Source organism: Pollicipes pollicipes, unplaced genomic scaffold (genome assembly GCF_011947565.3).
Source record: "Pollicipes pollicipes isolate AB1234 unplaced genomic scaffold, Ppol_2.1 Scaffold_2555;HRSCAF=2994_pilon_pilon_pilon, whole genome shotgun sequence".
Lineage (NCBI taxonomy): Eukaryota > Metazoa > Arthropoda > Thecostraca > Pollicipedomorpha > Pollicipedidae > Pollicipes > Pollicipes pollicipes.
Genome location: NW_023596136.1, coordinates 41,975,281 through 41,989,874, shown reverse-complemented (window position 1 = coordinate 41,989,874; position 14,594 = coordinate 41,975,281). Strand labels below are relative to the sequence as shown.

General features: G+C 56.9%; 1 protein-coding gene and 1 non-coding gene across 2 annotated transcripts in view; both read left to right on the top strand.

The window, feature by feature from the left end:
• Positions 1-340: 340 nt before the first annotated feature.
• TRNAG-UCC (transfer RNA glycine (anticodon UCC)) lies at positions 341-412 on the top strand. The gene has a single exon. It is a non-coding gene; the product is annotated as a tRNA-Gly (tRNA).
• Positions 413-8,676: 8,264 nt separating this feature from the next.
• The window catches only part of LOC119101442 (mitogen-activated protein kinase kinase kinase kinase 5), a 7,232-nt gene continuing 1,314 nt past the window's right edge, over positions 8,677-14,594 (top strand). Inside the window, exons 1-6 of the mRNA XM_037224783.1 lie at positions 8,677-8,766; positions 9,513-9,646; positions 10,034-10,091; positions 10,629-10,679; positions 13,232-13,387; positions 14,061-14,164. Of these exons, the coding sequence (XP_037080678.1) occupies positions 9,539-9,646; positions 10,034-10,091; positions 10,629-10,679; positions 13,232-13,387; positions 14,061-14,164 (477 nt within the window). The 5' untranslated portion in view covers positions 8,677-8,766; positions 9,513-9,538. The remainder of the gene's footprint in view (positions 8,767-9,512; positions 9,647-10,033; positions 10,092-10,628; positions 10,680-13,231; positions 13,388-14,060; positions 14,165-14,594) is intronic.

Below are 14,594 nucleotides of genomic sequence, written 5' to 3'. Positions count from 1 at the left end.
AAAACTCTGTTACCGCCTGCTACGCCCAAGGCTGCAGAAACAACAGCCGAACCGACCCCGTACATGCCTATTGGTCCGTCTATCATTAATATACCGGCTATACTGGGCGAAACAGCTTCCACTGGGTCAGCCGCAATGCCGCAATGATTGGGAAGTGCCCAGGACTCGTACTAACTGCTCCCATTCAAATGCAAACTCAAAAGAGACTTTGATACCCCAATACTTGGAACGAAATATCGCCGTCTCTGGAGACTGCGCTTGGAAAGTCACTAGCGCGTAGTATGCGCGGTGCTCATACTGCCTTTGTCCCCTTCGAATATTTGACGCTGCCTGGTATCCAGCGATGGTGGTATAGTGGTGAGCATAGCTGCCTTCCAAGCAGTTGACCCGGGTTCGATTCCCGGCCATCGCACGTTTTCGTCGCCGCGTGTGCCTCATGGTTCGATACTCAATGTCAAGATTCGGTTAGCTGAGAAGCACGCGTAGGGTGATGCATGGGTACTTTCGTTACGTCTATTGCTGCTCGACCCCGGGTTCTGAAAGGCCCGCGGTTGTATCTGTGCACTCGGGGTTTATGAATGGTGTTATAAGATCTGCGGCTCGTATGCCTCGATAATATCAGTAGACCCTACCAAGCAAACGTATTCTAGCACGCATTTGTGGCGCATCTTGTTACCTTTTCGTCTAGCTCGTGCGGCCACATCATGCGTGTTTCCCACCACGCCCCGTGCCGTGTCGCCTCAGTGAGGCGTGTTCTAGCTCGTGCGACCTCATCATGCGTGTTACCCACCCCGCTCCGTGCCGTGTCGCCTCACTCAGGCGTGACTGTCGGCCGCCCCTGCGCCGCCCGGTGACGGCGGCTCTATCGCTTACCGCGCCCCCCTCGCCAGCATGCGGGCCGTGTACATGCGCTCGGTGCGCAGCCCGGCCGGCGCCGGCCGGTTCCGGCTGGGCCCGACTCGCCCTCGCCGGCCCGACCGGCACGTGCTCTCCCAGGCGCCGCAGCAAGACGACGACTACGAGCAGGTGCGTCAGTGGCGACGGGCGGCGTCGGCGCCGGCGGCCGCCTGGGCTCCCGCTGGTACTGTCAAGGACTTTGTGATTATGGACTTAGGAGGAGGCGAATGGATCTAATGTACCTAGGTGGCGTATAGTGTATGGATGACTAAGACTAGGTATTTCTTTGGCCTATGTGTTGTGTAACTGCTAATTGTCCGTAGATGGAGCGCCACCGCAGTTCATTGACAAACGCGTTTTTTATTTTCATAGTGCGCACCTTCTCGGTCTTGTCAACTGAAGGCGTCGTCCTTCTTTGAATGGTTAGCAGGTGATTGTCAAATTTTGCCTACTTGCTTATTTTTGTGCAATTTCATTTACCCGCCATGATTTGGAGTAGCTGTATGCTCCACAAACGATTGGATAATTAACAGTTGACTGGTTGTGGGTGTTCCACCGCCCTACCGAAGTAGAACCATGACCCAATACACGAAAGTGAACTTCTTTCGCTTCTTGAATTTTGTGATGAGTAAGCGGCCACCCATGTTATCGATCTTGATACTGCACTCAGTTGCATAGCCATGCTTGTTTACGGAAACGTGTTCTGTCACGATGTCACCCATTTTTGGTGGGATGACGGAGCGCCTGTGGCGCCATGCTGGCGATGATTTAGAAAAGGGGGAGGGGGGCTGAAGACAGAAACTGACTAAACGTACCCTGCACGTGTGAGGAGCAGAAACGGGCCTGTCCTCGAATTTGACGCACCTTCTTTTGAACGTCGGCGTTGGGAGGGGAGGGGGGGGGGGGCTGGAGCTCTCTAAGTGAATGAGAAACTACACCCCTACACCCTATATTATTTTGTTTTGATTTTTTGCTGTATATTCGAGGCGAACAGACTAAAGCTCACAGCAGCACCAATCAGAGTGTAGCCGAATGATTTATAAGCAGTGTCCGGGCCGTTGGCAGGACAGCTTCTGCGTCGACAGTGACCACGTGGAGTACCTGAGCGACTCGTCCGAGCCTGAGCTGCCGAATGCGGGGAGGCGCCGCCGGCAGCAGCGGCGCCGCGTCATCCGTCACTCGTCCAGCGAGGAGGAGCGGCCTCGCTCTGCGCTGGCCGCCGAGCCGCAGCGAGGCGCTGGGAGCCGGTCCGACACCAGCGGCGCCGGCCGGCCGCGGTCCGACGCCAGCGCCACCGGCCGGCCAGAGTCGGACTCGGACGGTGACTTCCAGGCGGACCGGAGCGGGCCGAGGGGTCAGCCGGTGGGTCGGGAGTCGGCGCGCGCACCGGCCGCGCCACCGCCGAGCGCCCCGCGAGCCGTCTTGACCGAGGGCGTCTGGCTGTCGAGCCGGCGCCCACGGCCGCCGGCGGTGCGGCCGAAGGCGGCGGCCCGGCCGGAGGCTGTGGCCCGGCCGGAGGCTGCGGCCCGACCGGAGACGGCGGCCCGGCCGGAGACGACGGCCCGGCCGGAGACGGCGGCCCGGCCGGAGACGGCGGCCCGGCCGGATGCGACGGCCACGCCCCGTCCGGGCGACGCGAGCGGTGCGTCGGCTGCCGGCTGGCCGCCTGCTCCCAGGCGAGCCACGCCCCTGCAATCGCCGGTCGTGTTCAATCTCAGGCTGTCGGACAGCGACGACGAGACGGCGGCCGGAGCGCCCCTGGCGGAGCTGCGCAGCGCTGAACTTCTGACGCCGGCCGCTAGAGCTCGTCAGGCGCGCCTGGCGCTTGCCCGTCAGAAGCAGGCCGAGTGCCGCCGCCAGCTGGCGCTTAGGCGGAGCGCAGAAGCGGCTGGCGGCCCGCAGCACCAGCGGGCGAACGGTAGTCGTGCAGGAGATGACGCGGTGTGCGACGCAGATGCCGAGAACGGCCGCAAGCGACTGGGCGACTCGGGGTTCGAGCAGGCTTTGCCGGCCGCCCGCAGCCCGGAGAGGAGCACCGAGACGGCGGCACCTGGCAGCCAGGTAATGCGAAAGATCAGCTGTCAAGTCACAAAGAGCTGCTGGCTAACTGGCTCCTGAAACTAACAGGTCGAAGCACTAACACTAGCATACTACACGTTTTGGTAATTCACTTGGTAACTTTCGATGTACTTCCGGTATTGTGACGCATCTGTAGATAAACAGTAACATTTCGCACATCAGAGCAACGTGGCCTGACATTGCTTGTGATTGCCGAGACCAGGAGCCATCCGGACGGCGGTGGCCTCGCCGAGCTGGGCCGGCCGTCGCCCGACCGTGCCGTCTCGGCCGCCAGGTGGTCGACGCCGGCCCGCTGGTGGTGCTGGCCAGCTCGCGCGAGGTCAGCTCGGCGCCGCAAGTGCTCTCGGACCTGAGGGCGCTGCACGGGGTCAGCGCCGACGTGCGCCCTCTACCGGTGGAGGACTACATTGTCAGCCGGCGGGCGGCTGTCATCCGGAGGCCCGTGTCGGGTGAGGCGTCGGCTGCCCCGCCAGCCCCGAGCGCGTGCGCTGTTAGGCTGAGCCGGGACAGGCCGTTGGTCGCGCCGCGCCGCCGGTGAAAGTGTTCGCCGTCGCCCGAGACACCGTCTTTTGCTCCTGTGCTCCCCGCGGACTGTGCCACCTGTGGCCGGCCACCCTTGGCGTCCCGGCCTCTGCCAGCGCCGCCACAACCGCCAGCCCTCTCGCTGGCTTCGTGCCGTTGCCACGCATGGGTGGGGCAGCTTCGACATTGGATGTCCAGTTACCGCGGTACGTCCGCTGGACGGAGAGGTCTTGGTTACTGCCGTTACGTGGCCGGCTGCTGGGTGAGGAGCGTGGTGGCTGCTGCGCCATGTACAGGCGATGTTTGACGGTGATCGGTGTCCGCCATCAGACCTGAACAGCGTGCCGGGCCGTCGGAAGCTGATGGGGAGACTGCTGCGGCTGCGCCGGCTGCACGAGCGCTGCTGGCTGCTGGTGGAGCGGGACCGGCCGCGCGGCCGGCCCGGGCAGCCGCCGCCGCCGTCCGCCAGGAGTCGGGGCGCCGACCGACTGCTGGCCCGCGCCGGCATCCACCTGCTGCACTCGGAGACGCCCGGTCAGTGATGTGACCTGACCTGACCAGGGCTGGGCTTGTCGGACCTGATCTGATCCAGGTTCTGGCCGCGCTGGTCCGGCGAGACCTCGCTCGGGCGGGTGTATTCTGCTCTGACCTGACCTCCCATAGCTTGGACCGGCTGTGCAAACGACCGGCTGTACGAACTGTGCGCTGTCGTTGGTAGTGAGACGGCCGGACTTGAGACGCTGGCGTTGTCAGGCGCTGGATGGCTGCGAAAAGCGGCTTACGTCCTGCAATGTGGCTGCACTGTGACGTCGTGTCACGCGGCTTCGTTACCCCGTATTCATCTCGTCCCAAATCGCCATCGCACGGATTCATTTTCTGTCCGAAATTGTATTGCTTGGCTTGTACGCAAAGTGTCAGGAAAGCTGTTCCGGGTGTTCTTTTTGTACTCGAAAAGCAGCTGCTTGCAAGGCGACTGTCGTGGACACCTCATGGTGGCGTGTGTCGGTGGACGAGTCACCTGCGGAACGCGTCACCCTCCCCTATCGAGCCGGTGCGCTTCCGACAACCCTGTCTCCACACAACAGCGGGGGTGGGGCGCTACTTGTGTCGCTTAGTAACCTGAACATGGATAGTTTGTTATTAGGATGCAGGCAGAACTAACTTGTCAAATATAAAGCAACTTACAGGTACTGTGCTTCTTCGCTAACATGGCTTTGGCTACAGTGCATAAGCCGATGCGGGTTTGTTGCTGCTGTCCCCGCCGTGGCACCCATGCCGCCGTGCTATCGCTTCGCCGTGCCACCGTGTGACCCGTCCGTCGTGCCGCCATGTTGCCCTTCCGTCGTGCCACCGTGTGACCCCCCCCCCCCCGTCGTGCCGCCGTGTGACCTCTCGCCCGTGCCGCCGGGTGGCCCATCTGTCGTGCCGCGGTGTGACCCTTCCACCGTGCCATCATGTGACCCCTTCCCCCGTGCCGCCGTGTTACCCCTCCGTCGTGCCGCCGTGTGATCCTTCCACCGCGCCATCATGTGACCCCCTCCTCCGTGCTGCCGTGTTACTCCTCCCCTGTGCCGTCGTGTGACCCCCTCCCCCGTGCCGCCATGAGACCCCTCCCTCGTACCGCCGTGTGACCCCCTCCGCCGTGCAGCAGTGTGACCCTTCCCCCGTGCCGCCGCAGCGGAGAGCGCGGCGCTGCTGTCGCGGCTGGCGGTCGCCGAGCGCGCGGCCGGCTTCGGTCTGCCGGCGGCCGTGCCGCTGGCGCCTCTGGAGGAGGCCCGCCGCCGCCTGCTGGCAGCGCTGCCGCGAGTGAGCGTGCCGCTGGCCGCCGACCTGCGCCGCCGCCCGGGCCCGCTGGCCCGCTCTCTCGCCTGGTGAGTCGGCTGGGCGCTGACCGCGTCAGCCTCGCGTCGTTTAGTTTGACACGCGTGGCGCCGTTGACGCGGCAGCCTCTCACGCTGCTTATGGCTGGCGAAACAGAAACACAGCCGGCTGCAAGTCTTTAACCCACACCGGCTCGTTTGGCGGTCAGTCAAGCGACATTGACCGAGGGCGACCCCGCGGGTGTCCTTCGGTGCCGCCGAGAATCGGGTCATGGAAAGTGGGGCCATTGAGACTTATTCGTGCTGTATGGATAGCGTCTCTTCGCGACTCGTGCTGTGTTTCTTACGGCGGTGGCGATCCCTGCTGTGGTGCCCGTGTATTTGGCGGCACCTGCTGTACTTTCTGTGTCAGTGGCAGCCTGCATTGCAGTGCCTGTGCCGACAATGATCCTCGCTGTTCTGCCTGTGTCGGCGGTAATACTGTGTCGTCATTGTCGGTAGCGAGTCACGCTGTTTTGTCAGTGACAATGGTGATTTCTGTCGTACCGTCTGTAGCGGTGATTGCTCTGGTGCGTTGCCTTGTGATGAGCGACCTGTGTCACTGGCGAAGGTGGTACCTGTTTCCGCTGCTGCTTCTGCGCCGGCTATGATTTTTGATGGGCCACCCATGTCGGTGGTGGCTCATGTGACGGCGCCTGGTGTGCTTTACGGCTGTGGCTTCTATCAACGGTTACTCCCGTTGTGCTGCTGATATCGACGGCCACGTCCTCTGGTGCTCGAGCTTGTGGTGAACTGCACTGTGTTGCCTGCGCCCATGTTTACCCGCGATTGTCTGTGTCGATGGTGACTCTCGCTGCCCAACTGCGTCGTAACTGACTCCTGCTGGCTAACTGCGTTGGTGTTGATTCCCGCTGTCCAACTGTGTCGGTGTTGACTTCCGCCGCCCAGCTGCGTTGTAGTTTGACTCCCGCCGCCCAAGTGCGTCGGTGTCAGCTCCCGCTGCTGGATGGCATGGGCATTGACTCCCGCCTCTCAGCTGTGTCGATGCTGACTCCCGCTGTCTGACTGCGTCATTTTTTACTCCCGCTGCCAACTGTGTCGGTGCTGGCTCCCGCTGCCCAGTTGCGTCGATGCTGGCTCTCGCTGCCCGGCTGCGTCTGTGTTGAGGTGACCGTCGCTTTGTTTGGTTGCAGCTCGCCGTCCGAACTGCAGCGCCATCTGCCTGGCGTGATCTCGTCGGCCAGGGCGGTGGAGCTGTGTCAGAACCTCAAGAGGAACCTCGCACCGACCAACCCGACCTGACCCGGTCTAATTTGATTTGACCCGGCCCGACCTGACCCAAGCCGGGTCGGTCTACTGGTCTACTCCCAACGGACGTTGGACTGCTTTGATTGGAAGACGTCCAAAAGCGCTGCCTCGAGACGCCGCCTTGGGGCGCGGACTGCTCTGATGGCTGTGCGCGCGGGCCCCTATCGTGACTGTGTCACCGGCCTGCACTGCCCCTATTATGGTGACATGTCAGGGCTACATATCTGGAATTGGAACCGTGCAATATATGTGTGTGCCAAAGAGCCATGGTGTTTCTGTGAAGGTAATGACATTGTGGACGCGTTATAAGAAAGTCGGCTGCATTTAACGAGTTGCTTACAACTGCAAGTTCATGACATCATTGCACGTCCTCGACGTGTCTTCCACGTTCTTGTATTTACGGTGCGCACTCATGGAATTTTCACCCCTTCGATGGCTTCGGTGCCTCTCTTTCCGCCTGCCCTATCTTTATCTCCCCTATATCAATCTGTCTGCCTCTTTGTTTGAATAAGGTCAGATGTTGACTCTGCCTCTGTGCCTGAATCATGGCAGAGGCAGACTGCCTCTGTGCCGGAATGACGAAGCTGGCTGTCTGAATGACGTCTACGCTGATCTCCCCACCAATGTTTCGGAGCTTGACACGACCGCAACCCTCCAGGCTCGTCAACGCATGCCTCCGATTTTGCCTCGCGTCTCACCTATCGTTTGGTTGGGTTCCCGGCAGAGATGCGTTCTGGTTGTTTGATGAGAACTGCGCTACATTAGGCCATATGAAACGATGCTTCGGCACGGATGTGTTGCACACATTTGAGTACTTTCAGACCTACAGCAAGCTTGATCGTGTCATATTGGCGGCAGTCCTATCCTGGGGCACTACGGCGGGGAAAAACGTCGTGAGCCATGGACAACATGGCAGGATTGTGAACAACATGAATGAAATCAGTTTCGGTGACTGTCATCAAACGCATCTGCTTACCTACCGTGGTCTGGTGAAACGGTTACCATCTCTTTCGGGTGCACACGTTTTGACTTCAGAACATGCATAAGGGTGAGATAACACACCCTCCAATTTCCATAGGAATCAAAGTTCCATTAGGGACATCGGCATGTTGCGTGCCGATGAATACGTTCAAAGCTTTGCGGCTCTCAACGGTTGGCCGGGGCTTAGGTGTACATGTCACATGTTTGCATGGAAGTGTACCGTGTGACAGAAGCTTGAAGCATGCTATACTGGTTAATTCGGTATTCTCTTTCGGCGGAAATTTCCATTTAATTCGCACATAGGAAGCTCCGCCAAGTTTTGGCCCTGGTACATAAACGGACTGCATTGTGAGTCTAGTGTTTGGTGTCGGTGCACTGGGCCATTGGTAACACCGAGGTTTACAATGTCAGTGTGAAATTGTCCAATATTTCGATCGTTTCAGATTTATCATGGTTTTCAGGGTGCTATTTAGATCCATTGTCTATTCGCCGCAGGAGACACCCAATTTTGGGGATTAGCGCTCTTAAATATGTCTTGCCCTGCATCACCCTGATGCTACTCAATTTCAGGGAGGCGTTTCTTTTTCATGGGGGTTTTCCTTGTCATCTTGGGACTCGGTGGGACGCTGGTGGCACGGTTCATCATGCCCCCTACGCTTTGACCTATGGTTGAGTTTCCTGCACTTTTTTTGTACGCATGGCTCCAGCGAAGGCCCATCGCCAGGTGCCGCGGCAGCGTTTGGCCTAAGCAGCTGATACTATCCCAAGCACATCGTTATGATAAAAGAAACAGCAAAATATGCTTCACTGGACTCTGATTCAGTGATTTTGCTCAATATTTCACGAGAATTGCATTTGAACAGAGTACATTAAGTGACGTAAATAGTTTATGGGTCGCACACATATAGCCCTCTGTATAAGGGTTTACAAAGTAAGCCAGCAATTTAGTGTCATCTGTCGGAGCGAAATTGACGAGGCTTGACACGCACAACAACGCGTCGGGAGCGACGTTGTAAGAAGCGTACGAAGTGGCGTGGATTTGCGGTGGCGCTGGGTAGTGGCGGCGGGGCAATGAGGTGTCGTTGAGCAGGCCGGTCCCAATCCAACTGGATCACTGAAGATAAGAATAAAACAAAGAAATCAGACCATACTAGCGTAGGTAATACATGACTGAGGTGCCTCAGTTGGGCCTGGAGTGGCGTATGTTTGCACTGGTGCCTGGGGTGTATCGCTGACTGTTGTAAAGGATAGGCAGGTCTAGACGGCTCCCGGTGTGGCTGTAGAACGAATGGTTGAATGTAAGTGGAAGTCACATAATAGTTGGCTTGACTTAACTGTGCTTCTCACTTGGTATAAAACCACACAAGGTATATTGTCACACCCTTACCATGCCAGGTGTGCATGTCATAGCTGCCAAGCGTAACATGACCGAAGTTTGATGATATCTGTAGTCACTGGTGTTCTGCTTTGGTGATGCATATTCAAGATGAGCACTTCCTTTTGATTTGTGGTTTTCTCTTTATGAAGATGGGATATGGCATGAACTTAAACTGATGGAATGGAATGAGGGCATTAAGTGACTTTGAAGTGGGATTTCGGCTTGTATACATATGATAGCATGTCTTCTGTACAATGAAAAACCTTGTGTTGTTTACAAAATGGGATGTGAAGACCAAATTGACCCATTTAACTTGATATAGTGAATGGAGTGTACCTAGCATGCCACTTAACACAGCAAATAGAATATGTTGCACACCTGTTTGATCAACTTGTGTTTGTACAGCCAAGATAGATATTCATCTTTGGTTTGCACATCCGAAGCAGACACACCGTTGTTGATTTCTAGCCATAGATTATGTAGTCTGAATGCCAGTGGGCCTCATGGGCATCCACATTTGTTTTCAGTCTTTTACCACAAGTGCAAAACAAAAATGGCTTCATCATCTAATATGAGCTCTGACATCAGTAGAAGAAATCCACAAGATGATTATGAAATAATTCAGCGTATTGGAAGCGGAACATATGGGGACGTGTACAAGGTGGGTATTGGTTTGCTTTTAAATCATATGTTTATTTCAAAAAGCCTGGCTCATTGAATAGCTTCATGATGCAGGTGTTTTTCAAGGCAGTCCTGTATTATTGCAGTACCTAGTGTCATGGCAGCCATTCAAATCTAGGTGATAGAAAAACCCAGATGATATAAAGAATACACTCATGGCTGAATCATATGCTTTGATTGGTACTCTAAGGGTGAAATTTTATATAATTAGCTTACATATCATCACCCTTACTGATGCATGTTTGTGTCTTTGTTATTTATGGGCTTTTGTGTTCATTGGTGTTTTTGCATATTATCACCTACTCAGGGTGCTTTTTGTCAGCAGCTACAGTTGATGGATTGCTGTCAGTGATAACATATTTTTCAGGCTACACGACTTTCCACAAATGAAGCAGCAGCTATCAAAGTTATCAAGCTCCAGCCAGGTAAGTAACATAAGGAGTTACATAAAATAAGCAAATCTGCATATATTACTTTCTTCTAGTATTCTGATTGGCCCTTATGGTAGTTACCCTCATAAGCCCATATTCATCAAAAGTGAGAAAAGGAATTGGTTTTGGCAAATCTGATGTTAGCTTAATTATTTTGCATTTGATTATGGCTTCTATCTAACTTTCACTGTGATTTGTTAATTTGCTCCACACATGCCCGCCAGTGTGTGTGGTTGGTGACAAATTGTGAGGAGTCCTCCAGCCAAATGGGTTTTTAACTCAGTTTTTTTCTGAATGTCCACACATACAATTCCTCAACAGCCAGTCTGAGAAAACCACCACTCTTTCATGCATACATGACTGGCCATTGATCACTGAGTGGCTGAGCACTGCTGGGCCTGGGGACACTGGCACAGGGGAACAGTCACCTGAGATGCACCCTCGTGGCCTCTGACTGGCGTGCCCGCTGGCGCCCTGCCACCGCGCTCCGAGCCGTCCGTTTCTGACCAGTTCGCGTGTTCCCCGTGTAAGAGACTTGGACGAGACTGTCGTGGGGCGAGGCAGGATCGCCTTCACGGCCCGGTAAGCCGCATGCGCTGGACGCTTCGTCGTGCCCCGGACCTCCACTTCAGCCGTGTCTGTGATCGTCCTGTTACGACTTCCGGCCAGTTCCTCTCATCCTTGTGGGCAGTCCGTTTGTCCGACTTCTGACCAGTGTTATCTGCCATTCTAGCCTCACTGCCTCGATCCTCCCTGCATGACACCGATCTTTGTCTTCGGCCCGTCGCCCGCGTCCTCCATGCTCAGCGCATGGCTGTCTGTCATCCGCCCTCATGGGGCGTCCACATGGTGCTCATCCGCTCACATGGGGCGTCCACATGGCGCTCATCCGCTCACATGGGGCGTCCATATGGCGCTCATCCGCTCACATGGGGCGTCCATATGGCACCCATCCGCTGATATGCGGCGCCCTCTCTGTCTTCCCATCCTACTCATTTCCCTGTGTCTCATCTCCTGCGTGGTCTGGCAAGCCACTCGGTGTGTGGATTCCTCGTTTATCACCTGAGTCAGCTTGCTCTGTCCTTGTTTCCGGAGTTCGTCAGCTCCTTACATTTGTTGTGCCATTCCTCCTCCTTCAGACAGATTGTGTTGCATTTGCTAAGTCTGACTCGCTGGCCGCCACCGTTCCATGCCCTCGCGACCTCCAGAACCCATCGGCGGTGTACACGCTTGTTCACTCTTCCTGGTGGTCCATCGTCAGCAGACAGCGCGATTTAGCCTAGCATAGTGTAGCGTTTTCTCGTGTCTGACTAACCAAGATCGGCGCGCACGGCATCTCACCGTACGCCAGATGCGCCTCTTAGAACGGGCGTAGTCATGCGGTGTTTTGTCCTTAGTTTTGCTGGCCTTTTGGCCAGGCTTAAGAGGCTCGGCTGCTCAGCTGCGGCTAGACACTGCCAGCGTGAGCTTCTGAATGCATGCCAGTGAGACGGCTCAGACAAGACGTGTGCAGAGGGGGCGGAGCGTACACTGATCAGCTCAGCCAGTTACCGATTGCTGCTGCGCGCGCACCTGGAGAGAGGCTACGCTGTCGGGGTGCATATTTTCGATGGAATATTCGACTACCTCCATGCGATGGTGGTCATGGCTTGTGTAGTGATTGAGAGGCTAGGAAGCTGCGTTGCTGCTCACGCATATTGTATCCAGTTGTGTGAGAACATCACTTCACGGTGTTGAATGGTTTCGCATACAATGTGCAGTTGTCCAGTAGCTTTAATTTAATTCACGAGGACCCGCAGCTCCAAAGCGGCCTTAAATTGGCCAAAGGCCGATAACGATGGAGTCCCCCGTACTTCTCCCGGGCTGACAATAACCAACGCCAGCCGAGGGCGTTGTCGGGACCCGTCCGGCGCCGTGCTCGCGGCTGGGACGGCTGTGACGGCGGCAGCGTCGGAGGCCCGCGGGTGCGGACGGACGGACGCGCGTCGGACGCCGCCCGCTCGTGCCCGCCGCCGCCGCGTGGCGACGGCTCTAGAGCAGGCCGCGGCCAGACCGCGACCTGTCAGCTGTCACTCACAGCTGCCGACCAGCGTCGGCATGCCGGCGGCGACGCGAGGTCCAGCGCAGCGGGCGCTGACGCTGGCGGGCGGCGCGACAGGTGGACACGCTCTGTTTCCTCTCTCCGGGATTGCGTCGTTGATTGGTTGGGCCACGAAGTGGAGATGGGCCCGGCGAACATTGGGCCGAAATACGTGTGTTTTCGTCGAGCAGAATATTGTGTCGGGGCATCGAAGCGGTGGTGTGTTTGCAAACCGGCGGCTCCGGCCGACCGTCCCGTCGGGCGGCTGGCCTGAAACGGTCAGCGGACCGCGGTCTGATGTACTCATAGGGCCAGTGAGACGCCCTGTCTCCTGGCTTGTTCTCATGTTTGCAGGGGTGTGGTTTTGCTATATCAGTTGTGGGGATGGGACTGAGCAGAACTAGTCGCTAAGTATACCCATTAATACATTGCAAGCATGTTTTACTCGGTTTTGAACCACTTTTCGCCCCAAGTTTTGAGGTGGGGTGGACGACCCCACATCTGAACAGGAACCCCGGATGTTGGCCTGACCCATCCCACGCCGGTGTGCTGGCGTCATTTGTGCCCGCTGGGATACGTTCGGCGACTGTGAGCCCGGCCGACCTCGGACCGGTAGTTGACGAGGGGGCGCGTGCGGCACCGCTCAGCTTAGATACCGCGGCGAAGAAGGCCGTGCGCTGCTCTTCTGGTGGCGGTCCGTCTGTGGGCTTCTCCGTCGCCGTGTACGCGATATGTCGGCACGGTCGCCGTTGTAGGTGTACGGGAGTGGACGCGGCGCCGGCATGCGCCACAGGGTCGGGTCCCGCAGGGCCGGGTGGTCGTGCTGTGCCTTCTCGCCATGTGATGCCGAACGCTTCCACCGCTCGCCGGGGCCAGTTTGTCGCCGGGCCGACGTCTCTAAACATTTCCTGTGACCTTTAGTTTGGTCTTGACCAGTTTGCCGCACGGAGCTGCCTGATTTTATTATGTGGATATCCGATTGCGCGTCGTATAATGTCGTGGGTCCTCACGCCCGGTGTCAGCTGTTTCTGTCTAAGACTGATCGGTCTCGCAGGGGACGACTTCAGCATAATCCAGCAGGAGATACTGATGATGAAGGATTGCCGGCATGCTAACATCGTCGCCTACTTCGGCTCCTACCTGCGACGCGACAAGCTGTGGATCTGTATGGAGTATTGCGGGGGCGGCTCGCTGCAAGATATCTATCATAGTAAGTATTTTTTGGTACTGCTTATGCTATCTCCCTTTTCAAGTGTATCTTTACCGTCATCGATTCTCGGTTCAGCTGTTCTCCCGTGTTATTTATTGTGCTTTATACGCTTATACGTTTTATACGCTACGATTTATTAACCTTGCCGCATCACCGCTTCTTTCCCGTGGGCGCCAAATGACCACCGCAGTCGACGCGCCCGTAAACTACAATTAACAACAACAACTCTTCTCTCCGTGTTACTTTCCTGCTGGTACTAGTTCGCACATCAGAGGATGATGCGATGTTACGAAATGAGTGAGTGTCTTACAAGTCTCTAATTACTCCTATTTCTATCCTCGGTGCTCGTGAAAACCACGAGCCTAGCGCCGTAGCCGGCTGCAGGTGTCTGAGACGTGTCGAGGGCCGTGACCAGCGGCCACGGGTGTCTGGGACGTGTCGAGGACCTTGACCAGCGGTCGCGGGTGTCTGGGGCGTGTCGATGGCCTTGGCCAGCGGCCGCGGGTGTCTGGGGCGTGTCGAGGACCTTGACCAGCGGCCGCGGGTGTCTGGTGCGTGTCGAGGGTCTTGACCAGCGGTCGCGGGTGTCTGAGACGTGTCGAGGGCCGTGACCAGCGGTCGCGGGTGTCTGGAGCGTGTCGGGGGCCTTGACCAGCGGCCGCGTCTGTTGCAGTCACGGGTCCGCTGACGGAGCCACAGATCGCGTGCGTGTGTCGAGAGACACTGCGCGGCCTCTCCTACCTCCACACCATGGGCAAGATGCACAGGGACGTCAAGGTAAACGGTCCGGGCAGGCGGGCGTTCGGTCCAGGCTCTAGACCCTGACCCTTGTGTGGAAAGAAGGCCGGGATGCGTGTGGTGCGTGATTGGACGGCTGTTCTGCCTTGGCCCGTGCTGCAACGAGGTGTTTGGCTCACCACATAGTGGTCTAGCAGCCCTTGAATTGGTTGACAGACTTACGGCCATTGCCTGCCAGCCTGGAGATGCTGATGATTCGCGGCGAACAGGGGACATATCCACGGTTACTCAAGATATGGGAATATTGATCACAGTTGGTGATGACGGCGTCCGCATATTTCTTTATTTTTTGTGTTTTTAGAAACGCACATGCAACAGTTGATGGACGTGCTAAATGCTTATAATGCTTTTATGAGCATAATACTATATGACTATTAGTTATGTAAATGGTACATCACAAGGGGAGTAC